We start from the raw sequence: 22,311 nt of genomic DNA, 5'->3' as shown, positions 1-22,311 counted from the left end.
GGATTAGACTAAAATTCAGAGTGGAAGTCATCAGACTGCAAACCCGGCTGATGTGGAATTTTTAAAGGCCAAGTTCCTCATATACTTAGCACGTTACCACCCTTCCACGAGTCTCCAAAATTTCTTTCAAAGTTATGGACAACTTTTCTATTATTTTTAATACAAGTGCATAATTTTTTTTAAATATAAATGACATGTGCACATTTTCAGAACTATCATTTGCAATTGTTCAAATTAATATCAAATTTAGTCTGTATCTGAACGAGTCTTCAATAATACATGCAAGCAATTCAATAATTCTGCAGTCCCAGTCCAGTTATTGTGCAATAGTACATGGTAGGTCAATTTGTTTCTTGTGCTAAAATAGTATTTCTGGTTTATTATCACAGTTTATTGTTGATTAATTATGAGATTTTGAATATCACACTTGCACCTTTTTTTTATTATTTTCTTAAGTTTTACAATCATATCTCCTTTTATTCTATCTGATGGGGGCGAAATGGATCGTCTAGCCCACAACAAAAAGGCCACCCAATTTCGGCCCAACAGACACCAACGCCGACCGGATATGTCCTCGGTCTGGTCCAGAATCAGTCCGACTTTGGACTCCGCCGAAAGCTCCTCCGACCTCGAATATCCGCCGACGCACCCCGGCTAAGCTCGGAGTGCCCTTTCCAATTATACGCCCCGATCCCTGAGCTCGGAGCACTTCGCCAGGCACACCTCGGCACCTGTCAAGTCAACCTTGCCAAAAGCATGATGTGACCTCTCAACGAGTTCGAACTTACCGACAGCCGTACCGATGAACATGCCCATGCCCTCCTGCGTGGCCGTACATTGCGACGCCACCACGACGTGCTACTCCGATCATAACCTGCCAACGTCTTTCCATTCCCAAGAGCGAACTCCACTGCGTGTCACAATCAAACCCTGGCTGTGTGCCACTCCCACTCATGATGGGGATGGGCCATACCTTGCCAGGTTGTCAACACCTTACCGTTCCCAAAAACGGACTCCACCGCGCGCCACTCCCACTCATGGTGGGAACGAGCCATACCTCTGCCACCTAAGCACCCCTACTAGGACTATAAATAAAAACCAACAGGTAACATAAAAGGAGACTTTTTGGGCTGGATCTACAAAACTCCATACTAACTTGATCGTTGGAGGGCCCTCACCGGAAATACCGATGAGGCTTTGTGCAAGTACACTGTTGGTCGCGGGAGGTGGCTCTCCTCGTCTTCCTCCGCACTCCGGCAGCTTCTCCAACTCCTCCGGTGTGGTCACCCTCGGGCCAGATTTGAACCACAATACTATCTATTAAATTTTTTTTATTTTATGGACAAATGGAAAGTGGGATGCTTCAAATATACATAGGATTGATATAGGAGGAAACAAAGGTAAAGATCACACAACTGGTTTTGACCCTCGCCAATATAAATAACTTCTGGAGGATTTTCTAGGTAAGTGCTCTTGAGTCTCTTTATAGTTTATTCCTTGGCGCTGCCACTGTGCGATTCTTATAACACTTGTTTTGTTTCCTAAGAGTTTTTTGGATAATTTCTAGTAAGAAGACTTTCTTGTCTTTACTATTTCAAGTCGGATCCAATATTGAAGCAAAGTTCCAAATCAGCCGTTTAATGCTTTCTCAGGAGCAACCGGCATGAGAGCCATTGTTGTACGAGCACAGCGGCCACCAAACCATCATCCAAAGATGGGCGTGATCCTTCGTCGATTTTCATGTTCTGAAAGGCCAACCATTCGAACACTCCAGGAGCCCATTCCATGCGGCGACACCACATAAACAACGACTTCACGGGTGCAGTCATGATTTGGCTAATCGTAATCCATTTTGGCGCTTCTACTGTTCAAACATGCATAGCGAATCGTCCTTCCGTTAAATTAAACTAGAAAATATTTCTTTCGGCTAGAAGTCCTAAATAACCATTGCTCTCGGGTAGCAGCAGCCGAGCCAGTTTGATGCGGCGTGGACGGCCCTTATTATATCATGCAATAATAGTAGCAGATCGATGATGGTATTGGTCGACAATTTTACCAATCCGACGTCCATTAATTTAAAGGGTGGGGAATTAATTTCCCCTATTTAAAACGGATCCTGATCCCTTTGCGTTGGCAGCAGCCACGCTGATGCTCCTTCCGCCACGTGCCCTCATCACCACCTGCATGCTTCTTCCAGCTCCGAGTCCTCGTCGCTACCCGTCTCCCTTTCCCTGCTACGGTAGCAGTTAGCAGCAGAGGCAAGGGGAAAAGAGAAGGTAATTAATGGAGAAGGCGGCGTTGGAAGAGCAGCAGCGAAAGGAAGTGGTAGAGGAGGAGTTGCCGGAGGAGAGGAAGAAGAAGCCGAGGAAGGGCGCGTACGGCTGGCTGAGAGAGAGGAAGGTCCGGGAGTTGGTCCAGGGGAAGCGGCGGCTGGTGGAGGTGCCCTACACCGCCACCCTGGCCCACACCCTCAACGCCCTCGTCGCCAACCGCGTCGCCGCCGTCCCCGTCGCCGCGCCGCCCGGCCACTGGATCGGCGCGGGGGGCTCCATGATCCTCGAGTCCGACAAGGCCACCGGCGCCGTCCGCAAGCACTACATCGGCATGGTCACCATGCTCGACATCCTCGCCCACATCGCCGAGGAGGATCATGCTGCTGACTTTGCCGCCGCGCCGGGTCCGGATCTCGACGTTCGGATGGCGGTCCCCGTCTCGTCTATCATCGGTCATTCTCTCGAAGGGTTCAGCTTGTGGACCCTTAATCCCAACACAAGGTGCTCCTACTTCTCGTCCCCCGTTTTTTTTTTCAAATTTTTATACTGATATCTTTTTTTTTTATGAATTATCGTGATATAGAAAGAAACTTGAGAAATCACGAGCAGGGTGTGGACGTACGACATATATATAGCAGAACACAAATAGGTTGGGTGAAGCTCATCACACAAGGTTATGAAAATAAATATCTAAGCGAGATCAAACACTTAAATATATATATATATATATAAACTTAAGAGCAATACACATACACGTACGTGGTTAGTTCTTTAGCAGGATGAAATTGGAAACTGTAGGTCAAATTGGCTCTTCCAGCATGCCAAAGTGTCCAGGTAACACTTTTTAAAGCTTCATATGCTGCTTTTATTTTTTTTTTTCGTATATCTCCACGCCAATATTAAGTTGTACCCGTTTTTCTCTTGCACAATAGTTTTACATGAGCTTCTAAGTTTGCTCAATCTAAACCGTAGTGTTTACTTTTCCGAGGAAGTCTTCCTGCTAGGAATGGGCCATATCTTTACAAATGCATAAAAAAAGCGCTGATGTTCGATGAACCCTTATGCTGTTGTCCCATGATTAACCTAGCTAATTATGGGGTTAATGTTGTTGATTCTGATGTCTAGCGGTGTCGATGGTAGATGATCAAGCGCACTGTTTTCTTTGAACTTGCAGCGTTTTAGACTGTATGGAATCATTTTGCAAAGGAGTCCACCGAGCTCTAGTTCCACTTGAAAGTCGCGCAGATCATGTTGTTGCAGTAGAACTCGTGGAGGCATCACCTGGTTACAGAATGCTAACCCAAATGGATCTTTTAGCTTTCCTAAAAGAAAATAGCCAGGAGTTGAAGGATGTATTGTCATGCAGCGTTCAAGGGTTAGGAGCAATCAATGAGAATGTTTTTGCTGTAATGAAATCTACAACAGTCATCGGAGCTCTGAGATCCATGAGAACTGCTTCTCTGAATGCTGTTCCTGTTGTCGAAGAATCTCCGGGAGGTGGCCAACTGCTTCAAGATGTAAGTTAATATATATTCCAGTCCATCGCGTTCACTTGTGTTATATCCATGCTTATGTTCATCGCTTACGGCAAGAATGAGTGCGCTTGGCATTAATCTTCAAAAAGAATCTTCATTATGTCCTCTGTTTGCATTTAACTTCTACCTGATTTGAGAAATCGTGCAATTTCCATTGGTTGTTTTGTACAAAATCAGACCAGTCATGTTCATTCAGACACGTCCCCATTGCCAGATTGCCGCTGAAATGAATGAAATCAGATATTATGTCTGGGGACCATCATTTGAATCAAATTTTATTCGATCAAGTAAATTAGTGCGGTGCTATTTTAATACGAAATGACTCTTCCCTTATCAGAAATTTATAGCTAATCGTCGTTGCTGATATCATTAATATGTCATTGATTCACTCTGACCTACACTGTAACTGCTTCTATCCACTGAGTTACATTTGAAGCTCTGGGTTATTCTATTGATCGATCAAAATGAGTCTATTGCAGACTAAACCTCAGGCCCTTGCGTCAAAGAATTGGAAAATTGTGTCAAAGAATAAAAGAAAACACTCTAGGACTCCTCAACTACTAAATATGAGAATTGGGTAAAAAAAAACCAAAAACTATCTCTAAGGGAAAAATTTAATTCTTAGGACTTTTGACCAGGAATCCTTGAATCCTGAGAGCAAGCATAAATCAAATATCTGATTGTTGGGATCTCTGGTTGCGAATCCGCTGGCTCTTACAAGGCTTGGCATGGTCCGGCTGATTTTATTATCTTCATCAGGGAGCTTTTCATTGGGAGGAAGCTTCTCTTGTTTCTTTCGCTCCATATGGCGCCAGCAGATGAGATGGCCATTGATAGCTGATCCCGAGCCGGTTTTGAAGCGCCTGTGGATCCTTTTTTGCCTTCATTTGGTCCGCCTGGAGTGGAGATAACAGGAGGGTGACCTCTAAAAAGTTCCTTAATTTGTTTCTGTTTGCACCGAATGGGTTCCAGCACAGCTTCGTGGGAGAAGGATGTGGTTGGTAGATTCCATCATGCAGCCGCAAGACGTGTTTAGCCGGATACTTGATTTGTTTCTTTCCACCAATAAGCTTTTCTTAATTATTCTATCGACATTCTCTCATGAATCAGTGGCGGTCCGTTTATATATATTTTCTACGTAGCATGTATGCTCATGCTAACCAGTGCTATTTGATCTGCAGGGAAGGGGAAAGAGGCTGGTCGCCACATTTTCTGCAGCAGATTTAGGGGGATGCCCGATTGGTCTGCTGCAGTCATGGCTATCGATGAGCATCATGGAATTTAAAGAAAGGGTGTGGATGAGGGAGGGTGCCGCGCCTCATCCTCACCATAACACAAAACCTGCACCAAGGACGCTCATTACATGCGACCCTGGGACAAGCCTGGCTGAAGTTGTCGAGGAGATGGTGGAAGGCGACGTTCACAGAGTGTGGGTCGTAGACCGAGATGGGCTGCTCGTGGGGCTCGTCTCCCTTACGGACATGCTGCGAGTTTTTAGAGAATCTGTGCTGCTGGCCGACGGGGAGGCCGTTCCTGATGTGCCAACTTCATCTTCGCTCCAGATTAATTTTTAATGGTGCTCTCAGGTAGCTGCTTCAACCTTCCTCTAAATAGTGTTGTATGAGGAAATTTCGGATCCTAAGGATGGGAAACAGATTAGCTGTGTCTCTTGACAACTGTTACTACATACATACATACATACATACATATATATGCCTCTCTATTCTCTATTGCTTCTGCTGTTCTTGAAGTACTGTTGCGAAGGGCTTGGTTTCACTTCCGACTCTCGAATACTTTATCAGAGGTTCATTCGGTACGAAGTTATTAGGCAGTCATGAAGTTTAACTGCTTGCCCATAAAACCAAGAGGTCTGCGACGATGTTTCTTCTGCATACCCCACGGAAGTTTGTGTTATCGCCGCTGCTGAGAACCGTACTTTGGCCCTTATTCTCCTTTTTTTAATTTCTATTACACCGGACCTTCATCTAGAAATGAATTATTTCCTAGAGATCTTAATCTTATCATGATCCATTCCGAGATAGTATATGAGGTACGCTGGCTGCGAGTTGAGGCTAATTTGTATGAGCTACTAAGATATTGATCGGTCGGAGATTCTTGGATTGTAAGCTTATTCTGTTTCAGCTCTTGCCAGGTGCATTTAGTATAAAATAGAGAAAAAAAAAACTTAAAAATACAAATAAAATAAAGGGAAATGCTAATAGATCTCCAGCCGGGGTACTTGTTAAATAAATAAAGGACCGCGATAGAAGTGATGGATTATTGCACGACTGCCCAAGGGATTAGTGCTGCTCGGTAGAGTTCATTACCAAGAATTTCGTTTGTAAGATGCTGGAGTCGCAGAGCCTTTATTTTCAAAGAATTTACAGATGCTCGAAAGCAATTCGAGATCATGCGACACGGTCGCAGTTAGAAGTGGTGAAGACCAGCGAATTTAAAGAGAAGGCTATTTATTCTTCCAACCACTAATTATGTTGAGCAGCAAAAGAGCCTCCTTCCCCTATCTTGTGTTTCCTCGTGCAGTTTCATCCCACTTCGACGTGCAGCTCGGGCTTTCACCAGTCTCTTCGCTGTGGAGAAAGTTACAAAGCCATTAGCATACGGAGACATCTCAAAACAAAAAAATGTTAAAGAGTATATATGGCTGTGGATCGCACATACCTATTTCATAAAAGAGCTCTTTGACATTTTGAGCTGTCTTTGCAGAAGTTTCGATGAAAAATAACCCATTCTCCTGAGCATATAGCTCACCTTCCTGAAAAGTAGACAGAAGAAGCATGCTGTATCCTCGATTGATGTATAATTGTTGGATTTTTAAATATATTGTAATAATACTACAAGATGCAACAGCAGTCATAGTGGATGTCATAAAGCAACCTAAATGACTTTCTCAACAATTGAATATGCATTGCAGGACTATATGATGCAACTCCAATTCCCAGTCCACATTAGGTAGTATGATTACACAGATCACAAGGCACTCTCTCTTTGCCGGTAACTGGCTTTCTTTGTAGCATTTCATCAACTCGAGATATTATAGACATGCTTTACTTACTATTGAGCCATCTGAAACAAAGAGAGAATACTCCCTGATGACTTAAGTGGCTATCAGCCTGGCCCTGGATTCAATATGGTTGGCATATAAAAATGTTGCAACAAAGATACAGGTTAGTGAGATTAAATATAAAGAATAACATATTTGGATATTAACAAGTTGAAGAACAGAGCAGCCCTTCTAATATTGAAACTTCATTACAAGAAACTAGTTGATTTCTGACAAGATAATTATTCATGTTCATGCTTCAATTGCTGGCGCATAAACTAGTAGAGATAAGAAATTGGTTTGCACCGCTATTCTACAAGAAGCAACAGAAAAACAGCTTCCGCTTTTAGTCCTGAATAATTCATTATACTGAACACCAAAAGTCTACCATAAGCTACATAAAATCTTGCTTTTACACTTATCCACCAAACAACATTAAGAAGGCAACTTGATGATCGACCTTCCAGACTTGGACTTCTTTCTTCTTCTTCTTTTTTTTTGAGATTGAAGTTATTTGTGTTAATCCCAGTTCTGTAATCCTGATCCGGAAGTTCTACGACTAGCTCCCGTTAGTTAGTACATTTTGTTCTCCATGAATTAAAGGCTCTTATAAAACTTACTAAAATATCAGATATGCGAAGCAGTCTCATTTTTAAAAAAGGAAGTGCTTCTTGAAACAATGACTTGAATCATTGTGCAGATATACTGAATAACATTAATATAATTTGTCACCAAGTTCAATTCTGTCTGTTAATCATTTATAACTAATCATTATAAAATTATGGATAATGCCTTTCCTCCATAAAATTCAAAACACCAATGGTTCCCAATCAGCGCATGAAATGACTCTAATTAGCGTGCAGATCCACTGAATATCATTAATATAATTTGTCACCAAGGTCAATTCTCTTTGTTGATACATTTATAATTTTATAAATGATTAAGATTTCCCTTTGTTAATCATTTATAAAATTACAGATAATGCCTTTCTTACATAAAAATTCAAACCCCACTGGTTCCCAATCAGCACATTGAGCACCCTGTTTCCATTTGAACTTATGACTAGTAGCAAAAGACCAATTTAGAGGTGACAAGAGTAAATAATCAAAACTATATAGAGAAAGCAGGTATTATTTACTCAATACCTCATTATCCACCTGCCTCTTTGTTTCCAAGTCAGCCTTGTTCGCCACCAATGCCATGACCAAATGTGGATTTCCTAGAATGGAATCACTATCATTAAAGATGGAGTATTAAACATGAATACTATAACTAATTTAGTAAACATAAATAAGTAAAATTTAATAATATTAAAAGTATGTGCAGAAATTCAAGAATGTTAAAGACAACATATCTACAGTCATCGAAGATACAACATGACTAACTTTTCTTCTTACTATGCTCGATATATTAAGGCAACCCACTCTAGGCGGTCGACCGCTATCCTAGGACAGGTAACGATCATTAAGGTCTAGTTACATTGATTTTGTAAATGTTTAATTACAAGAAAAACAATGTAAAACAGACAAATTGCATAAATACAACTGAAGAGTAAGTATTAAATGACAAATCACATCTTTTTCAGCATCCTTTTACACTTATATAAATGTCAAAGTTTTGAAAGAAATTTATTATCAGTTCTTCCTATTAAGGTATCAGAAAAGCATGCCACTCGAATATGAAACCAAATGATTGTGGTGCTTCTCCATATCCAAATTGCAGGAGGAAATAGTGTAGCTTTAGATAAGAAACTTTAGTTAAACATGAACCACTAGTTAGCGGAGTATGGACCATTTAAATGAAATGCTCTTGGATTGGTTAGGCTTGAATCCGTAAGTAGCAAAATATGAATTGAACTAATTGAAATGCATTTACATAGAAAAACAATAATTTAGATTTATCACAAGTCACCTTGTCTTTGAACTTCTTGAATCCACTTTTTTGCTCGAGTAAATGAATCCTGGAGGCAAAGAAACAGATATGTTTCAAATCAGAAGTAACCATCAATGAAAACAGTATGAAAAATAAAGAGATACTGATGAATAAGTAAGTATTCGCCATTTCTGCTTATATTATAAAAGTGCTCACTTAAAAACAGAAAACAAGGTCCCAAAATTTTCCACGAAGAGATAATCCTGTCTACTGTACAAAAGCTGGAAGGAATAAATGAATAAATATTCAATTGAACAAGTTGGTAACATGGAGATGCGGTGTTCTTCGATCTTGACAAGCCATAAAAATACAAGGGAAATACATAATAAGCGTTAATTCATAAAGTGAATGCTGCAGAAAAAAAAATGCTCCAAGCACAGAGTATGAATATTTCGGAGATGAGAACATTGAGAAAAACATGTGCTGGATGTAGGGAGGATAGCTTAGAGAATTTGTTTCACTACTACTAATATTAATACTCATTGCGATATTGATACCAATAATGATGATGATGATTGTTATAGCACTAATAACTAGATCACTGCAACATTTCCTTTTATAAAAGGAGAAGAAAAGAAAACAATTCCAGTTTAATATCACTCTTCCTAGGAAATAATAATTACGATTATATTTTTCATTACAACAAAAGCATACATATGGCAGTTTCTGCATTTCTAAAACTGAGAACAGTGGCAAAACGATTCAATATCTAGGCACCAACTTTCAAATTTTTAGTAAATGACTTACTGTGCTCGAGATGTCATACACAACAAGAGCTGCAGCTGCGCCACGGTAGTACATGGGAGCCAAGCTATGATATCGTTCTTGCCCAGCTGTGTCCCATATATCAAATTTTACAGTTGCTTCATTCAGCGATAGTATCTGAGAAAAGAAGGCTGCTCCAATTGTCGATTCCTGGAGACACACTTATTGTCAGCTCCATCTTCACAATCAATTATATACAAACAAATCAAAGCAGGAGGTGAAAACAGGAACCTTGAACAAACCTGACAATCAAAATACTGGCCTTTGACAAATCTCAGTGCTATACTTGTCTTCCCTGTTCCCATATCCCCAAGAAGCACCTGGATGGGTAAAAATTGCATCTCATATACTAAGTATATATACAGTACCAAATCATTCGGACAATGTGTCCTTCAATATACATCATACCCACTCCCTAACAGTTTAAGCTTTGGGATCTAGTAGTTCGTTAACATGTATCAGAATTGCAGGAAAATTCCCTCCAAATCAGTTTTCCTTTAGTTCACCCACTTGCCATCTCGTCTTTTCTTCTCTTAAATTGTTTTCAGTCATCATCTTGGGTTCCTCTTGGCTCATTTATGCCTTTAGGTGCATGGTCAGGGCTGCACACAAAGACAGGGGGTTAAGGCCTGATATGCATTGTCGACCCATTCCCTAATACCTTAACCTATTGGAATCTAGTGGTTAGCAAACAAGAAAAAGTCTTGGACACATTCTCTACCAGTGTTGGGACAAAAAATCATTATGTTTTTGAGAAGTGTATTCTGACCAGAGTGGAGAATTCAATGTAAACTTTGAAAAGAATCTGATTGAGAATGAAGTAAACAAATCCAAGCGAAAGATGAAATAGAATTTAGCACCTTCCACAGGAGCAAGACCCCATACTTCAGAATGTACAAGATCAAATGGAAACGGTGAAATGGAGTCACTAAGAGAAAAGGGCAACATAGGTTTCTTGGCTAATTTACAGTTCATACAGCATGGTTTCTTCTACAGTTTAACCAGCGCTATCCATGCAGCTCCCTAATCTTTCATTTAGTGAAAATGCTCTTTTCAGGTCATCAGCCACCACTTGTGATATTCCATGGGCTCATTAGTTTTTTCTCGTTTTGTGCCGATAAGGTTGTCAGCTTTTTATAGGTTTTGAGTTGTCCACCACTTAAGCCTGGACGACTGATCTAGTTGGAATGCTGGCGTGCTGGTGCTTTTTGTCCATTCGAAGACAAGAAGACAACTAGCAAACTTAATTTCCATCGATGAACTATCCTGCTCATATCGATCGTAAACGGAGGTAAATAGAGCCTGCTATAGCAAATTTAACATGATCATGCTGGTACATGGTTTTGGAAACCAGCTGAGGACTCCAAGTAAAACGACTATATATTTTCTGTTTGCAGTGCTGCATCATTTTTTCCTGTTGACTGAGGAAATCCGCTGCAGAAGTTTTAGACCTGGTCGAGCATTAAGTTTCTAAGGATGAATCTCCCCGCTCAATGATCAAAAAGTTAGCAGCCATTGCCGGACACAACTCATGCCTCATGCCCGATCGATGATCTCTCATTCCAAACATAGAGAGTCCACTATTATGTTTTTACAAATAAATATTCATCCGTCGCATGGCATTTGCAGTTTGCATAAATATGAACATGAAGAACAAGTCGCCCTATCCATCCCATCGAACATCTACGCCGAACGAATTCTACTTCATTCTCTATAAGCAAATGGACACCCACATAGCCAGTATGACTCTTTTTGAAGCTTTCATATAGTCAATTATAAGAGCGTGGAAAAGCCTTTGAGTTTGAGGTGCCTCAGATCCAGGAGTTAAAACAAGTTTCAGCATCTGAGGCAAGAAATAAGTTACCCCGATCGAAGATGCAGTAAGCATGTATACAGGAAAAACTTGGTAATATAATCAACACGCGCGTCGAAGAAACATAAGCGATAGCTATGGATAGCAATTGACTAAAGAAAGACTCTTCTCCTCCCCTGATCCGACGCTCTTTCGATCCTCGAAACAGAGAACGTGGATCAAGGGATAGAAGAAGAAGTAGAAGATAATGATGAATGAGAATAAAGAATTCAAAGTGAGATTTTTTGTTTATTTTCTTTTGAAAGGAAAAAAAAAAGAGAAGGAAGACGTACCCACCAGCTTGGCCTGTATGTTGTTGCTGCTCCCCATCCTGAGAAGATGATGAGACCTCCAAAGAAGAAAACGATCTGACAAGCACATAAGAGAGAGGGGGGGTCAGGTTGCTCTCTGGGAGGAGACACGAACAAAGGAGGAGGAGAAGAAGATTGTCCGCAATTTTATTTGAGATTACCAAAGGAGGAATGGTAGGTTTGTGCGTCCCCTCGCTCGCTGGCGGTCTTGACCGTTAGGTTTTCTAGTCTCTTATATGAGTTTGGTTCTTCTTTGGATGCTATGGGCTGCGGTCATGTAGTTCCGTGCCATTTGAAACCAGGCTTTGACCAACATATGAGCTTGCCTTCTTCTTTTCTTTTTTTTTTTTTTAAGGAAAATATACCATTACTGTTGTACCAGCGGAGTATGGCAGGGGTTCCGATCGGCACCAAGACTGATCAAAGTTAAGGGAGATCATGGCACGGAGTCTATACTTGGAAAGTGTTATCCGGATTTCATATTGGACTAGGGTTCAAGACACGAGATTCAACGGCCACAAATAAACCAACGTGCAGCGCTCCGAACCCAACTTAAGGTCTGAGTTTTAAAAAATCAAGCAGAAATGAGCTGGATTTTTTATAAAGTCATGGATGACATGGTTTATTTAAATAAGACCTATATCAACCTAATTTCTCTCCGGTCAAAATCCTATGAAAGAAAAAGAAAAACTCAATAATTTTTTTTTCTCTCAAAACTAAGAGTAGCCTTAAGAAGAAAATCTATAGAAAATCTAGTTTAATCTTACTGGATTTCTCAAACAGACCCTTAGCATAATTTTATCCCAACAGCTAGACCTATAAGCAAAATCTAGACCTTAAAGAGAGCCTTCATAAATCTTTTACCAACAAATCCGCAGATGGACAGTTAGAGTGGGCCTTGGAGAGTCCCTAGGTTACACCATGCACCTTTTATATTGCCTAGGGATGGAGCAACAGTTCCAGCTGCCGGACTTAAAAGCTCGATGGAGAAGGATAGACTCATGCATGCCCACATGCAACCTCATCCATAAGAGCAGACAACCAAAGAAAACGAAAGCTTTTGTCGCCATCCTGTACTTCACGCTACCTTCATTCATTCTATGAATTAAATGGCAAGCTTCCATCCTCTTGTTCGAGTCATTGTATCAAAGTAGCTTCTGTCTCTCACTTGGCTTCTTCTGGATGCTCACGGACGCATACAGCTACCGAGACCGAGTCAAATTTTCAAATGCAGGAATGGTCCATGAAACATCGGAATTTATGACTCTCTATTCGAAGAAATTAGAGCTGTATGAGTATGACCCTTGGCTTCTGATGGAAGGCTGTGCCCGGTCAAAAGAAGACCAGGCGACGCGGACCGTTCAGAGATCGGTGCAGGCGCCAACCATTTGAATAAGACCAGTGATATTGGGCACGTCAGCCGTCAGGGGCGAATGTCAACCCTTCCGCTGCATCTAGAGACTTGCTCGTAGGAGCTGCGCTGTAATTAAAATATAGTTTGAGCAAATACATGTTTTCAAATTATTATTGGGACAATTCTTCAAAACATTCCCATGTAGTTAAAATAAATAGCAAGGAGTTTCTAAACGCGCATGCAATCTTTGGATTGTTGCTCCCAATTGAGCTGAAATTCCAACGTATGGACAATAAACATGCGTTAATTAGCATGGCACCACATTTTCTATCAGCATGACATCAAGTACAGCACCGAAAATATTATTTTAGAAATTAAAATGTAAGAGAGGCGGCATCTTGTACGTATTTCCATTATGCATCTTTGTGACAGAGGTATCTATACATCAAATTGTATAAAGCACCAAGATTGGTGCTAAATTATGGTGTAGCATGGACAAATGTTTCTAAAAACTCAGTGGACTTTCCTCATCATCATTTCGTGAGAGACGGCCGGAAAGTCATGCATTATTTATATATTAGACTCAGACTTCTTCTACATTTCATAAGGATTGGATTGGGTCAGACCAGATCAAACGATGGACTGAGCCAGCTGTTCTCTCTCTCTCTCTCTTTCTTCTTCTTAACCTTTCTTTTTTTTTTTTTTTTTTTTTTTTTTTTCTGTTTTCTGATCGGTTGGTAGCCTGACCCGATGATCCCATCATATTCGTATCTTTAATTTTTTAGTAATCGGTCACGCTGCCGGCTTCTCCGGGGGAAGGAAAATCTACCCAGAATTCCTAAAACGCCCCGGGCAACCTCTCGACGGGATGTCGATCGTCCGGCCATTAAAAGAAAACAACGGGGGCAGTTTGGCCAAACGGCCACCAACGGTCATGCGGGTTGCCGAGTGGAAAGCGCGGTCTCAACGTCACAGACTCGCAATGGAACCAAGTAATTGGTATCTTGTAAATTAAATAGAATAATAATAATAAAATGATTGGGAGAGAGAGAGAGAGAGAGAGAGAGAGAGAGGGGGGGGGGGGGGGGGGGGGGTGACACCTCGGCAACCAACTTACATTGATTTTGATCTGATCCGATCTCATCATCTCTGGAATACTTGTATCTTATAGTTACTTTTTATAGTATATTTTATGAGGGCATTTTGGATAGTATCTATATAGAAGAGATTATTAATTATTTTTTGGATATCTCTCCATATCTTATTTGGTTTTTATATTTAGAATATAAAATTTTTATAGAAGAAATTATTGATTGGTTTCTGCAATCTCTGGGTATCTTATTCGTCTTTTATATTTAGAATATAGAATCTATATAGAGGACATTATTGATTAGTTTCTGCCATCTCTGGGTACCTTACATATAGAATATAAAATCTATATAGAAGAGATTATTAATTGGTTTATGCCAACTCTTCGTATCTTATTTATTTTTTATATTTAGAATATAGAATCTATATAGAAGAAATTATTGATTGGTTTTTGCAATTCTCCATATTTTATTCATTTTTATATTTAAAATATAGAATCTATATAGGAAAGATTATTGATTGCTTTCTGCCATCTATCCGTGTCTTATTTATTTTTTATATTTAAAATATAAAATTTATAGAAAAAGCTCTTCCGACATTAAGATGAACACTGAACTTTACCTCTCACATGCATTGATGGACGAGGGCTTTTCTCCCTCTGCTTCACCACCAGTATAGGTATGGAAGCCTGAAAATTTTGATGACGTTTTGGATAGAATTTCTAAGGTTAGGGATTGGATTTAAAATCGGACGCTGGAAGAATTATTAATTGGTTTCTGTGTATCTTATTCGTTTTTAATATTTAAAATATAGAATTTATATAAGAAAGATTACTGATTGGTTTCAGCACGTAATCTTACTCGTTTTTTATATTTAGAATCTGCGCTAATATCTTCAAGAGGGGACGGCTGAGTAAAGTAGTTTTTGTTTTTTTGGGTAGAAAAGCAAAGCAGTTAATAAATGGTTAAAAAGAAGGTAACAAATAAAGTTGGGGTTCTGCTACGCGCCAAGGAGGTTTTTCCTTCATAGTTGACGAAATTAATATATTAATAATGTTTGAGGGGTTATCGCTTTGCTTTCTACTAACTGGCTCCTCGCCATCTACAGCTCATCACCACCCTCCCTCCTCACACCACCTTTTCGTTCTCTCTTTTCCCTTCTTCCCCTTGTCCCCCATCTCTCGCTGTTTCTTCCCTTTTTTTTTTTATCTTTTTATTTTTTGTTTCTCGCTGGCTCTCTCGCTCGTAGCGTTAATGGTAGCCACACCTCCACCACCGTCCTGATTCATTTCTTTCTCTCCCTCCTCTTCCTCCATTCGTTCGTTCCATAAGTACATTGAAATATAAGACGAAGAAGAAGAAGAAGAAGAAGAAGAAGAGAGAGAGAGAGAGATAAAGAGGAGGAAAATAGTGAGTGAGAGAGAGGAAAACAAGAAGATGTTCGACAGCCTGCTCGGCCGGAAGTTTTCCAACAAATGGTAATCTTTCTTCTTCTTGTCCTGAAATTTTTGATTGTTATCTCTCTCTTCTTGGTCTAAGATTGTTGCGAACGGGGCTTGCAGCAAGCACGCGATCAAGTGCATAAATTCGCGCATAGCGATGATCAGGAACAAGAAGAGGGCGATGGTGAGGTTCCTCAAGAAAGACGTGGCCGACCTCCTTAACAATGGCCACGACGACAACGCCTATGGCCGAGTGGGTTCTCCATTCTTGCTCTTCTTTCCTTTTCGTTTTCTTTCTTCTTCTGTTGAATTTTTCTTGACTCTCGCTAGTCCTTTTACGTAATGGAGAAATTAATAATGAATTAAAGATGCCTGTAATGGAGCTAGAATAATCATTAGAAGGGGGATGTTTAGCTTCCGGCCGATCTCTGGCTTTCAATTTAATACGGAGACCTGAGCTTAGAAGATGATGCAAGTTGTCTTTTTGAGGAGATTTCGTGCCCTCTTCCAATCTTTAATTCCGCAACCCTGTCTTTTCTGACGAGAATTTATAGCTCTTTTCCTTTTTGATCTGCCCTCTTTGTGATTTCTTGCAATGAAGAAAAAGAAAATTTTTCTCATATATCATTTAAAACGGCTTTGTGTTTTCTTGCCTATTGAATGTCTTTGCCTCATAGCACAGCAAGAATAGAATATAAATATAATTTGAGCGATTTTCTGCGATCGCATATCATGGGGAAAAAGTTTCATTGAATTTTAGAGCGAATGCTAAGTTTGAATTTCGAATTTGGTTCCATTTACGGTGTGTTTTATGTAATCTGACATTCCAGTCCATAGATGAGCCTTGTGGGGTTGCATGCATGTTGATTTAGTGGTACTAGTCCTACTATTACACAGGCAATTTAAGCCAGATTTATTATCTGTTCCAGCAAAGTTGAGCTTAATATTCTGTAAGATTACAGTAGGCAGCTTATCTTGGCTGCTAATGGAGACCACATTGCTGGAGCTGATGGAAATGACTTCAGACTTAGTATATCAGAAGTATACTGTTTGACTTTTAGAGATATGTAGCTAAACTTCCACTAAGGTAGCTCATCCAATGCATCAATTGGACTTGCATGTCTTATGGTGTTTTTCCCCCCAAACTTGTTTTTGCTGCCAAAAAGAGGGAGGGTTGACATCAAATCCAAAGCGAAGTTCCAAATATATGTAAATTAGGATATTCTTCTCTTTTGTTAAGTTTGAAATAAATACACAGGTTCGACTTTTCATTCGAGCTGCATCATGGATTTCTTTTGGCCTTGCTACTTTATGCATTATCAGTGTTGACAGTTTGACACGAGTTATGCTGCTACTATGGATATTGACTTATCTATGAAGTTCTCTTCCTCAATTTTTGCTCATTGCCATTGGTTTTCATACATTTTATGATATTTTTTCTTTTTAATAAAAAAAATTATGGTTCTTCTTTTCTATAACAGATGGATGCTCTCATTGTGGAAATAAATCACACATATTGCTATGATATGATCGAGCAATGCTGTGAAAGTATCTTGAAGCAGCTTCCAACCTTACAAAAGCAGAGGTATCCACAGTTTCACTAGCTTTAGTTCAGGCATGAATAAGTGATCATTGATTTCCAGTGCTGAATGTTGACCACTAGATCAAATGATTTTTTTGTTTTCAGCTTTCTGATACTTCTTATGTTATACTTTGTATCATCTGTCATACTTATTTGTTCGATAGTATCTATGACAACACTCTGCCAGACAGAAACTTCAGTCTAATTGTCTCACTCTATTAGCTGATTATAGCGATCTTAAACTCAGATATTCCTACATATGTGCCGTGGTATTATCATTAATATAAGCTTTCCAGCAAGCCTATCCTCTTGCAATAAGTAAAATTATTCTAACTATTGTCAAATGACACAGTTAAGACTACTTGGAATTCAGTTGAGGATAAACATATAAGTGTATCAGTGCTGAAAATGATCTTACTCAGAGAATCAGAAGAACCAAATGTAGGAAGATCTTGTTTTTCCTTGCGAGAGAGAAGATTTAAGGGATGATAAGGTAGGGGAAACATTGTGGAATGGGGATGAGACTACCCTAAAGGGCTAGAATGGTGGTGCTAGATGAAACAAAAGATAAGAAAGAAACCTTGATGGCTGAATGGCATTGTTAGGTTTTGTTATGGCATTGTGAGAAATATGTAGGGCTGAAGTATCAACAAAATTGCTCCTTGTAGGTGACTAGACTAAGGCCCCATTTGGCAGAGCTGTTGGCAATAAAGCTTTCGGAAGTAAAGGTTTTTGAAGTAGAGCTTTTTGAATAGAGTTTTTATAAAAAAGCTATTTGCTGTTTGGTAACTATATTTATAAAGTGCTGTGAGACTTTAATATGTGTTTGATAAACAAACTGAGGAAGTATTTTTGGTATGATAAAATGACCATAAAGGACATTGCATATTATTATACAACAGAGCATAATAAAATATAATATGTATTAATACATAAATATATAATATAGAATAATATTACTATAATGTAATATAATATTATTATAATATAGTAATATAATATTGTATACTATAGCATAATAATATAACATAATTTGATATTATATAACATAATATATCAATGTATTATGATATAATGTAATATAATATTATATGTATAGTATAATACAATAATAAATGTATAAAATATTATAATTATTATTTTTATATATTAATAATATTATTTTCTATAATTATTATATTTTATAATGGGTATTTTGGTCTAAAAAGAAAAAAAAATTATAACCCAAAACAGTTTTCCGACGGGGCCTAAAAGTACTTTTTCAGAGAAGCTCCAAAATGGAGCAAAATACCATGGTCATTTTTGAAATTTTAAGTTTGCATTTAAGAAAAATCCAGTCCTAACATTGAAGCAAATGGAAGCAAATGGCTGTTTTAAAGTATATTTCTCTTTCGAGTTCACCTAACATTGACCTTCCATATTCAGCTTTCATATACAAGATTACTAGGTTGTTATTCTCATTGAAGCCCCTGACAGTGATGTGCCCCCCCTTTCAGGTTTTTTCTTCAAATAGACCCTTTCTAGCTTTGTGTGACCTAGCAACTTGAGATAGCATCTTAAGAACTTTCAGTATTTTTATATTCTCTGGAAGAATATTTGCTAACTAGCACTATTTGAAAGAAAAGTTATTGATTGTTTGTCCTTACTATTGGAACCAATCTTTTCTTTCCGTATGTCTTGATGCTATTAAGGCTACCTTTTTTTCTGGGTAGAAAAGGCTAGTTGTTTGGTAAGTGTAATGTGTCTCTAACAATAGTGTGGGGTCTGGTTGATGGAGAAGAATCAAGAAAAGCAAATGATGGTCCATATTACAACTTGTTGAACTGTTTTGTATTGTTTGATCTTACATGGTTCTGCATCTTTAATGTTTCTATGGTTAAAATTAACTTTGTTCTCAATAGAAAAGATATCAAGATTAACCCTTCAGATCCAGCAGTCCATTTATTAGATTCTGATAAAATCGAAATTCGAAGAAAAATCAATGATGTCAGAAAAGTTATACCAGTGCAATTACTGCTATTGTTCATGCGAACACAAAATTTTGCCATAAGTATTTTCATTTAGCATCAAGAATGATGCTATGCTTTGTGGTCTCATTCGAGGTTCATCATCTATTGCTTAGTGCATCTTCAAATCTTTCCCATCACCCCACCGTGACTTTAAGTGCCCGTCTCTTCAGATTTTAGTGGTACAGTCTAGGCCCTTTTATGTCCAAGGGCTACTTTTATCTTTTATTGTATCATATGTAAACAAGGCAAGTGTTTTAATTGGAACTTTCCTCACGAGATCTGGATTCATAAGGTTTCACTAATTCATATATCATCAGAAGTTTTTTCCAACAGTTCAAACAATTTTTTTCTTTATTAAAAAACAAATATTTAGGGTGGGCTCGTTCATTCAGAGTGCTAATTAGGTACATGGATTTCTACAATCTGATGCCTGATGGTACTTCATAGTGGCTTTGACTCTCAAGTTAGAGTGAATAATGGAGGTTGGAGATGATTGATATTCTGCTGCATACCTATTCTGAGGCTCATGAATACCATTTTTTAAGATTGGAGTATCGACCGAGATTCAAAATTGAAATGCGTCGGTTGTCCATATTATTCAATCTTTCATATGTAATCTTTTCTTTTTACAGATTATGGACCATGCATATGTCACTACCAAAGCACTTATGTCAGCAAACTGCTTGCTTCCGAAATTTAAGTTAAAATAATTCTAATAAGACATGATGCCATATACCTAAAGCTTTACATGTTTTAAAGGTGGATATCCAGAGTTTTTTTCTCTCTTTCTTCTTTTATTTTCTCTGTTCCATTTTGCTCTTGGTTATGATAATGTCATAGTGACAAAATATATTTCCGTTCTTCCTTTTATTAGAGAATGCCCTCAGGAAGCTGTGGAACCCATCTCAACTCTAATTTTTGCGGCAGCCAGATTTTCAGATCTGCCAGAGTTATGTGATCTCAGGCGTTTATTTACAGAACGGTATGGAAGTCATATGGAGTCCTCTGTCAAGGCTGAGGTACTAAACCATGTGTGCCCCACTTCCACTACATTCAGCTCTTTCCCTGTTTTTTTTCTGTCTCTGATGAGCATGATCTCTTGTTATCAGTTTGTTGAGAAAATTCGGAAGAGATCATTCTCCCAAGAAAAGAAGCTACAGCTGATTAAAGATATTGCTCAAGAGTTCTCTGTAACATGGGATTCCAGTGCTTTCGGACATCAAGTGTCTAATCTGTCTGCACCTAAATCTGTAAGCTCCATATATGTGTAAACGTTTTGTTTTATATCTGCTTTAGATTTGGTTGATACAGAATTCAGCCTTCTAGAAATGCTGGATATATTCATTAATTCACTATTTCCCTGACTATTTTAGGACCAACCTAAGAATGGTATGCACCACCGCGGTGCCAGCGATGATGAGCCTTCAACCAGGCTGCCTAATGGAGCTAAGGAGGAGATTTCATCCAAGGGAAAACACGAACATGCTCCAGTTAGCGTGCGGAAACGAGTGCAGGAGACCAAAGATAGTCATGTAGATACAACTATCGAAGATGGCTTCTTGCATGACCCCATAGAGAAGACTAGAAAAGTAGTCGCTGATGAACCAGAGAATGTGGAGCCAGACTTCTGTGGTGCTGAAGTTCCTTCATACATTAAACCGAGAAGCAGTCAGAATGGCACCTATAATCATGATCAGCTTAAAGATGGTCTTGCCCATAAATGGACAGAAGATGCTCAAGGGGCACTTGATACCATTGGCCCTGAGAAGCAGGCAATCGATGCTAAGAAATCTTCAAATGGTACAGCTACCAATATGGCTCCTCCATACACCAAATCTTATGAAGAAAAGAATGGCAATGGCTTAATATGTGACAGATTGGGAAAGGCGGAAGAAGGGTTAGGTTATACTAGTTTAGAGAGGCGGCCCGTGGGACGAGTGAATAATGAGAGACTGATTAATTTTCGCCCGCCTTATGTTAGATCAGGAGTCAAGAACCCTCCATCCCACCCTGATCAAACTATTCAAGATTCTACCATTGATGGCAGTGACAGATATGATGGCAGTGAAGATCCGAAGGGTGGAGTGTTTGGTGATGAGAAGCGGAAGCCGAAGCTGAAGCCGACGCCTGTTTCTGTTAGGAGGAGGTTCACCAGGCCAGCAGTCGTCGACACTTCCGACGGTATCATCGGCGAAGAGATCACGAGCCGAACCCCAAGCGGTCGAGGAAATGATGCAGGCAGGAGGGGCACTTCTGCCTGTCTTGAAGCTAAAGATGATGTTTACAATGAGAAGTTCATGGATAGGCACCCAGGACCACCCGTGGATGTTGAGATGGATAAAATGATCGTGGATAGGCTCCTGATACATGACAGAAAGAAAGGTTTGGCAAGCGAAGCCAGCAAGGCACGAAGGAGGAGCAAGGCCCCTCTCACGGATCATGTGGAGCATGAGATTAGTGATAAAATCCGTGCTGGCCTGAGAGAGTCGGTGCATGCTCCTGTTGGAAGTAGCTCGCTCCCTCCAGAACAGGCAAGCCCAGGAGCAGCAGGTGTCCCAAGGCATTCTTCTCTTGCTGCTTCAGTGCAGCCTGACATGCCGAGCCCTAATGCTGGGCGTGTGCATCCGAGGCTGCCGAACTATGATGAGTTGGCTGCGCGGTTCAATGCCTTGAGGAGATCTTGAGAGCGTCTATATATTTGATCTGCCGATATTTTTTTCCCCCTGCATCTTTTTAGATGGCACGGTGCCTTCCCGCAGGTCCTTCCTGCCCTCTTGTGTTGGTTCACTCGAAGCATGTTCGAAGCCAAGTGCTGGTGTCGAACTGCACGAGCTTGTACCACAAAAAGAAAAAAAAAAAAAAAATTGTCGGATTACACTAACGCATTGCTGTTCTTTTTTCGTTTATCTTCCTAGGTAAATCAGAGTATCATCTTTGTGCATATGCTACCAACTACTTGCGACGTTGATGGATTTTATAAAATTTTAAGTATTCCATGCGTTCGTGGCATTCCTCTGAATTCATGACCCTGTTCGTTCCCAGCTTCCTTTTGTCTTGTCTCGTTATTTAGATGTACCCTTTCCTTTATGGTTCCATGAAGGAACACA

The 22,311-nt window shown here is 39.6% G+C and overlaps 3 protein-coding genes across 5 annotated transcripts; 2 read left to right on the top strand and 1 right to left on the bottom strand.

Moving 5' to 3' along the window:
* The first annotated feature begins 2,223 nt into the window (after positions 1–2,223).
* On the top strand, positions 2,224–5,511 carry LOC103710138 (SNF1-related protein kinase regulatory subunit gamma-like PV42a). The gene is made up of 3 exons (XM_008795759.3): positions 2,224–2,774; positions 3,448–3,790; positions 4,990–5,511. The coding sequence occupies exons 1-3, from the start codon at positions 2,284–2,286 to the stop codon at positions 5,380–5,382; spliced, it is 1,227 nt and encodes a 408-aa protein (XP_008793981.2). The 5' UTR covers positions 2,224–2,283; the 3' UTR covers positions 5,383–5,511.
* A 630-nt stretch (positions 5,512–6,141) lies between these two features.
* Positions 6,142–11,872, bottom strand: LOC103710081 (ras-related protein RHN1-like). 3 transcript variants are annotated; one of them, XM_026805813.2, is made up of 8 exons: positions 11,712–11,787; positions 9,975–10,168; positions 9,809–9,886; positions 9,549–9,716; positions 8,781–8,829; positions 8,015–8,088; positions 6,488–6,581; positions 6,142–6,396 (listed from the first exon to the last, which is right to left on the bottom strand). In XM_026805813.2, exons 3-8 carry the CDS (start codon positions 9,869–9,871, stop codon positions 6,296–6,298), a joined length of 549 nt encoding a protein of 182 aa, XP_026661614.1. In that variant the 5' UTR covers positions 9,872–9,886; positions 9,975–10,168; positions 11,712–11,787; the 3' UTR covers positions 6,142–6,295. The 3 variants fall into 3 exon arrangements, with proteins under 3 accessions (XP_026661614.1, XP_008793910.2, XP_038971866.1); XM_008795688.4 differs by lacking the exon at positions 9,975–10,168 and having other exon boundaries at positions 11,716–11,870; XM_039115938.1 differs by lacking the exons at positions 9,809–9,886; positions 9,975–10,168 and having other exon boundaries at positions 11,716–11,872.
* Positions 11,873–15,316: 3,444 nt separating this feature from the next.
* On the top strand, positions 15,317–22,036 carry LOC103710082. Its single transcript, XM_008795691.4, has 6 exons — positions 15,317–15,649; positions 15,734–15,866; positions 17,095–17,198; positions 20,079–20,223; positions 20,314–20,454; positions 20,578–22,036. Exons 1-6 carry the CDS (start codon positions 15,609–15,611, stop codon positions 21,886–21,888), a joined length of 1,875 nt encoding a protein of 624 aa, XP_008793913.2. The 5' UTR covers positions 15,317–15,608; the 3' UTR covers positions 21,889–22,036.
* The last annotated feature ends 275 nt before the right edge of the window (positions 22,037–22,311 follow it).

The sequence above is a fragment of the Phoenix dactylifera genome, unplaced genomic scaffold (genome assembly GCF_009389715.1).
Source record: "Phoenix dactylifera cultivar Barhee BC4 unplaced genomic scaffold, palm_55x_up_171113_PBpolish2nd_filt_p 000046F, whole genome shotgun sequence".
Classification (NCBI taxonomy): Eukaryota; Viridiplantae; Streptophyta; class Magnoliopsida; order Arecales; family Arecaceae; genus Phoenix; species Phoenix dactylifera.
This window is presented reverse-complemented; position numbering and strand designations above follow the sequence as displayed.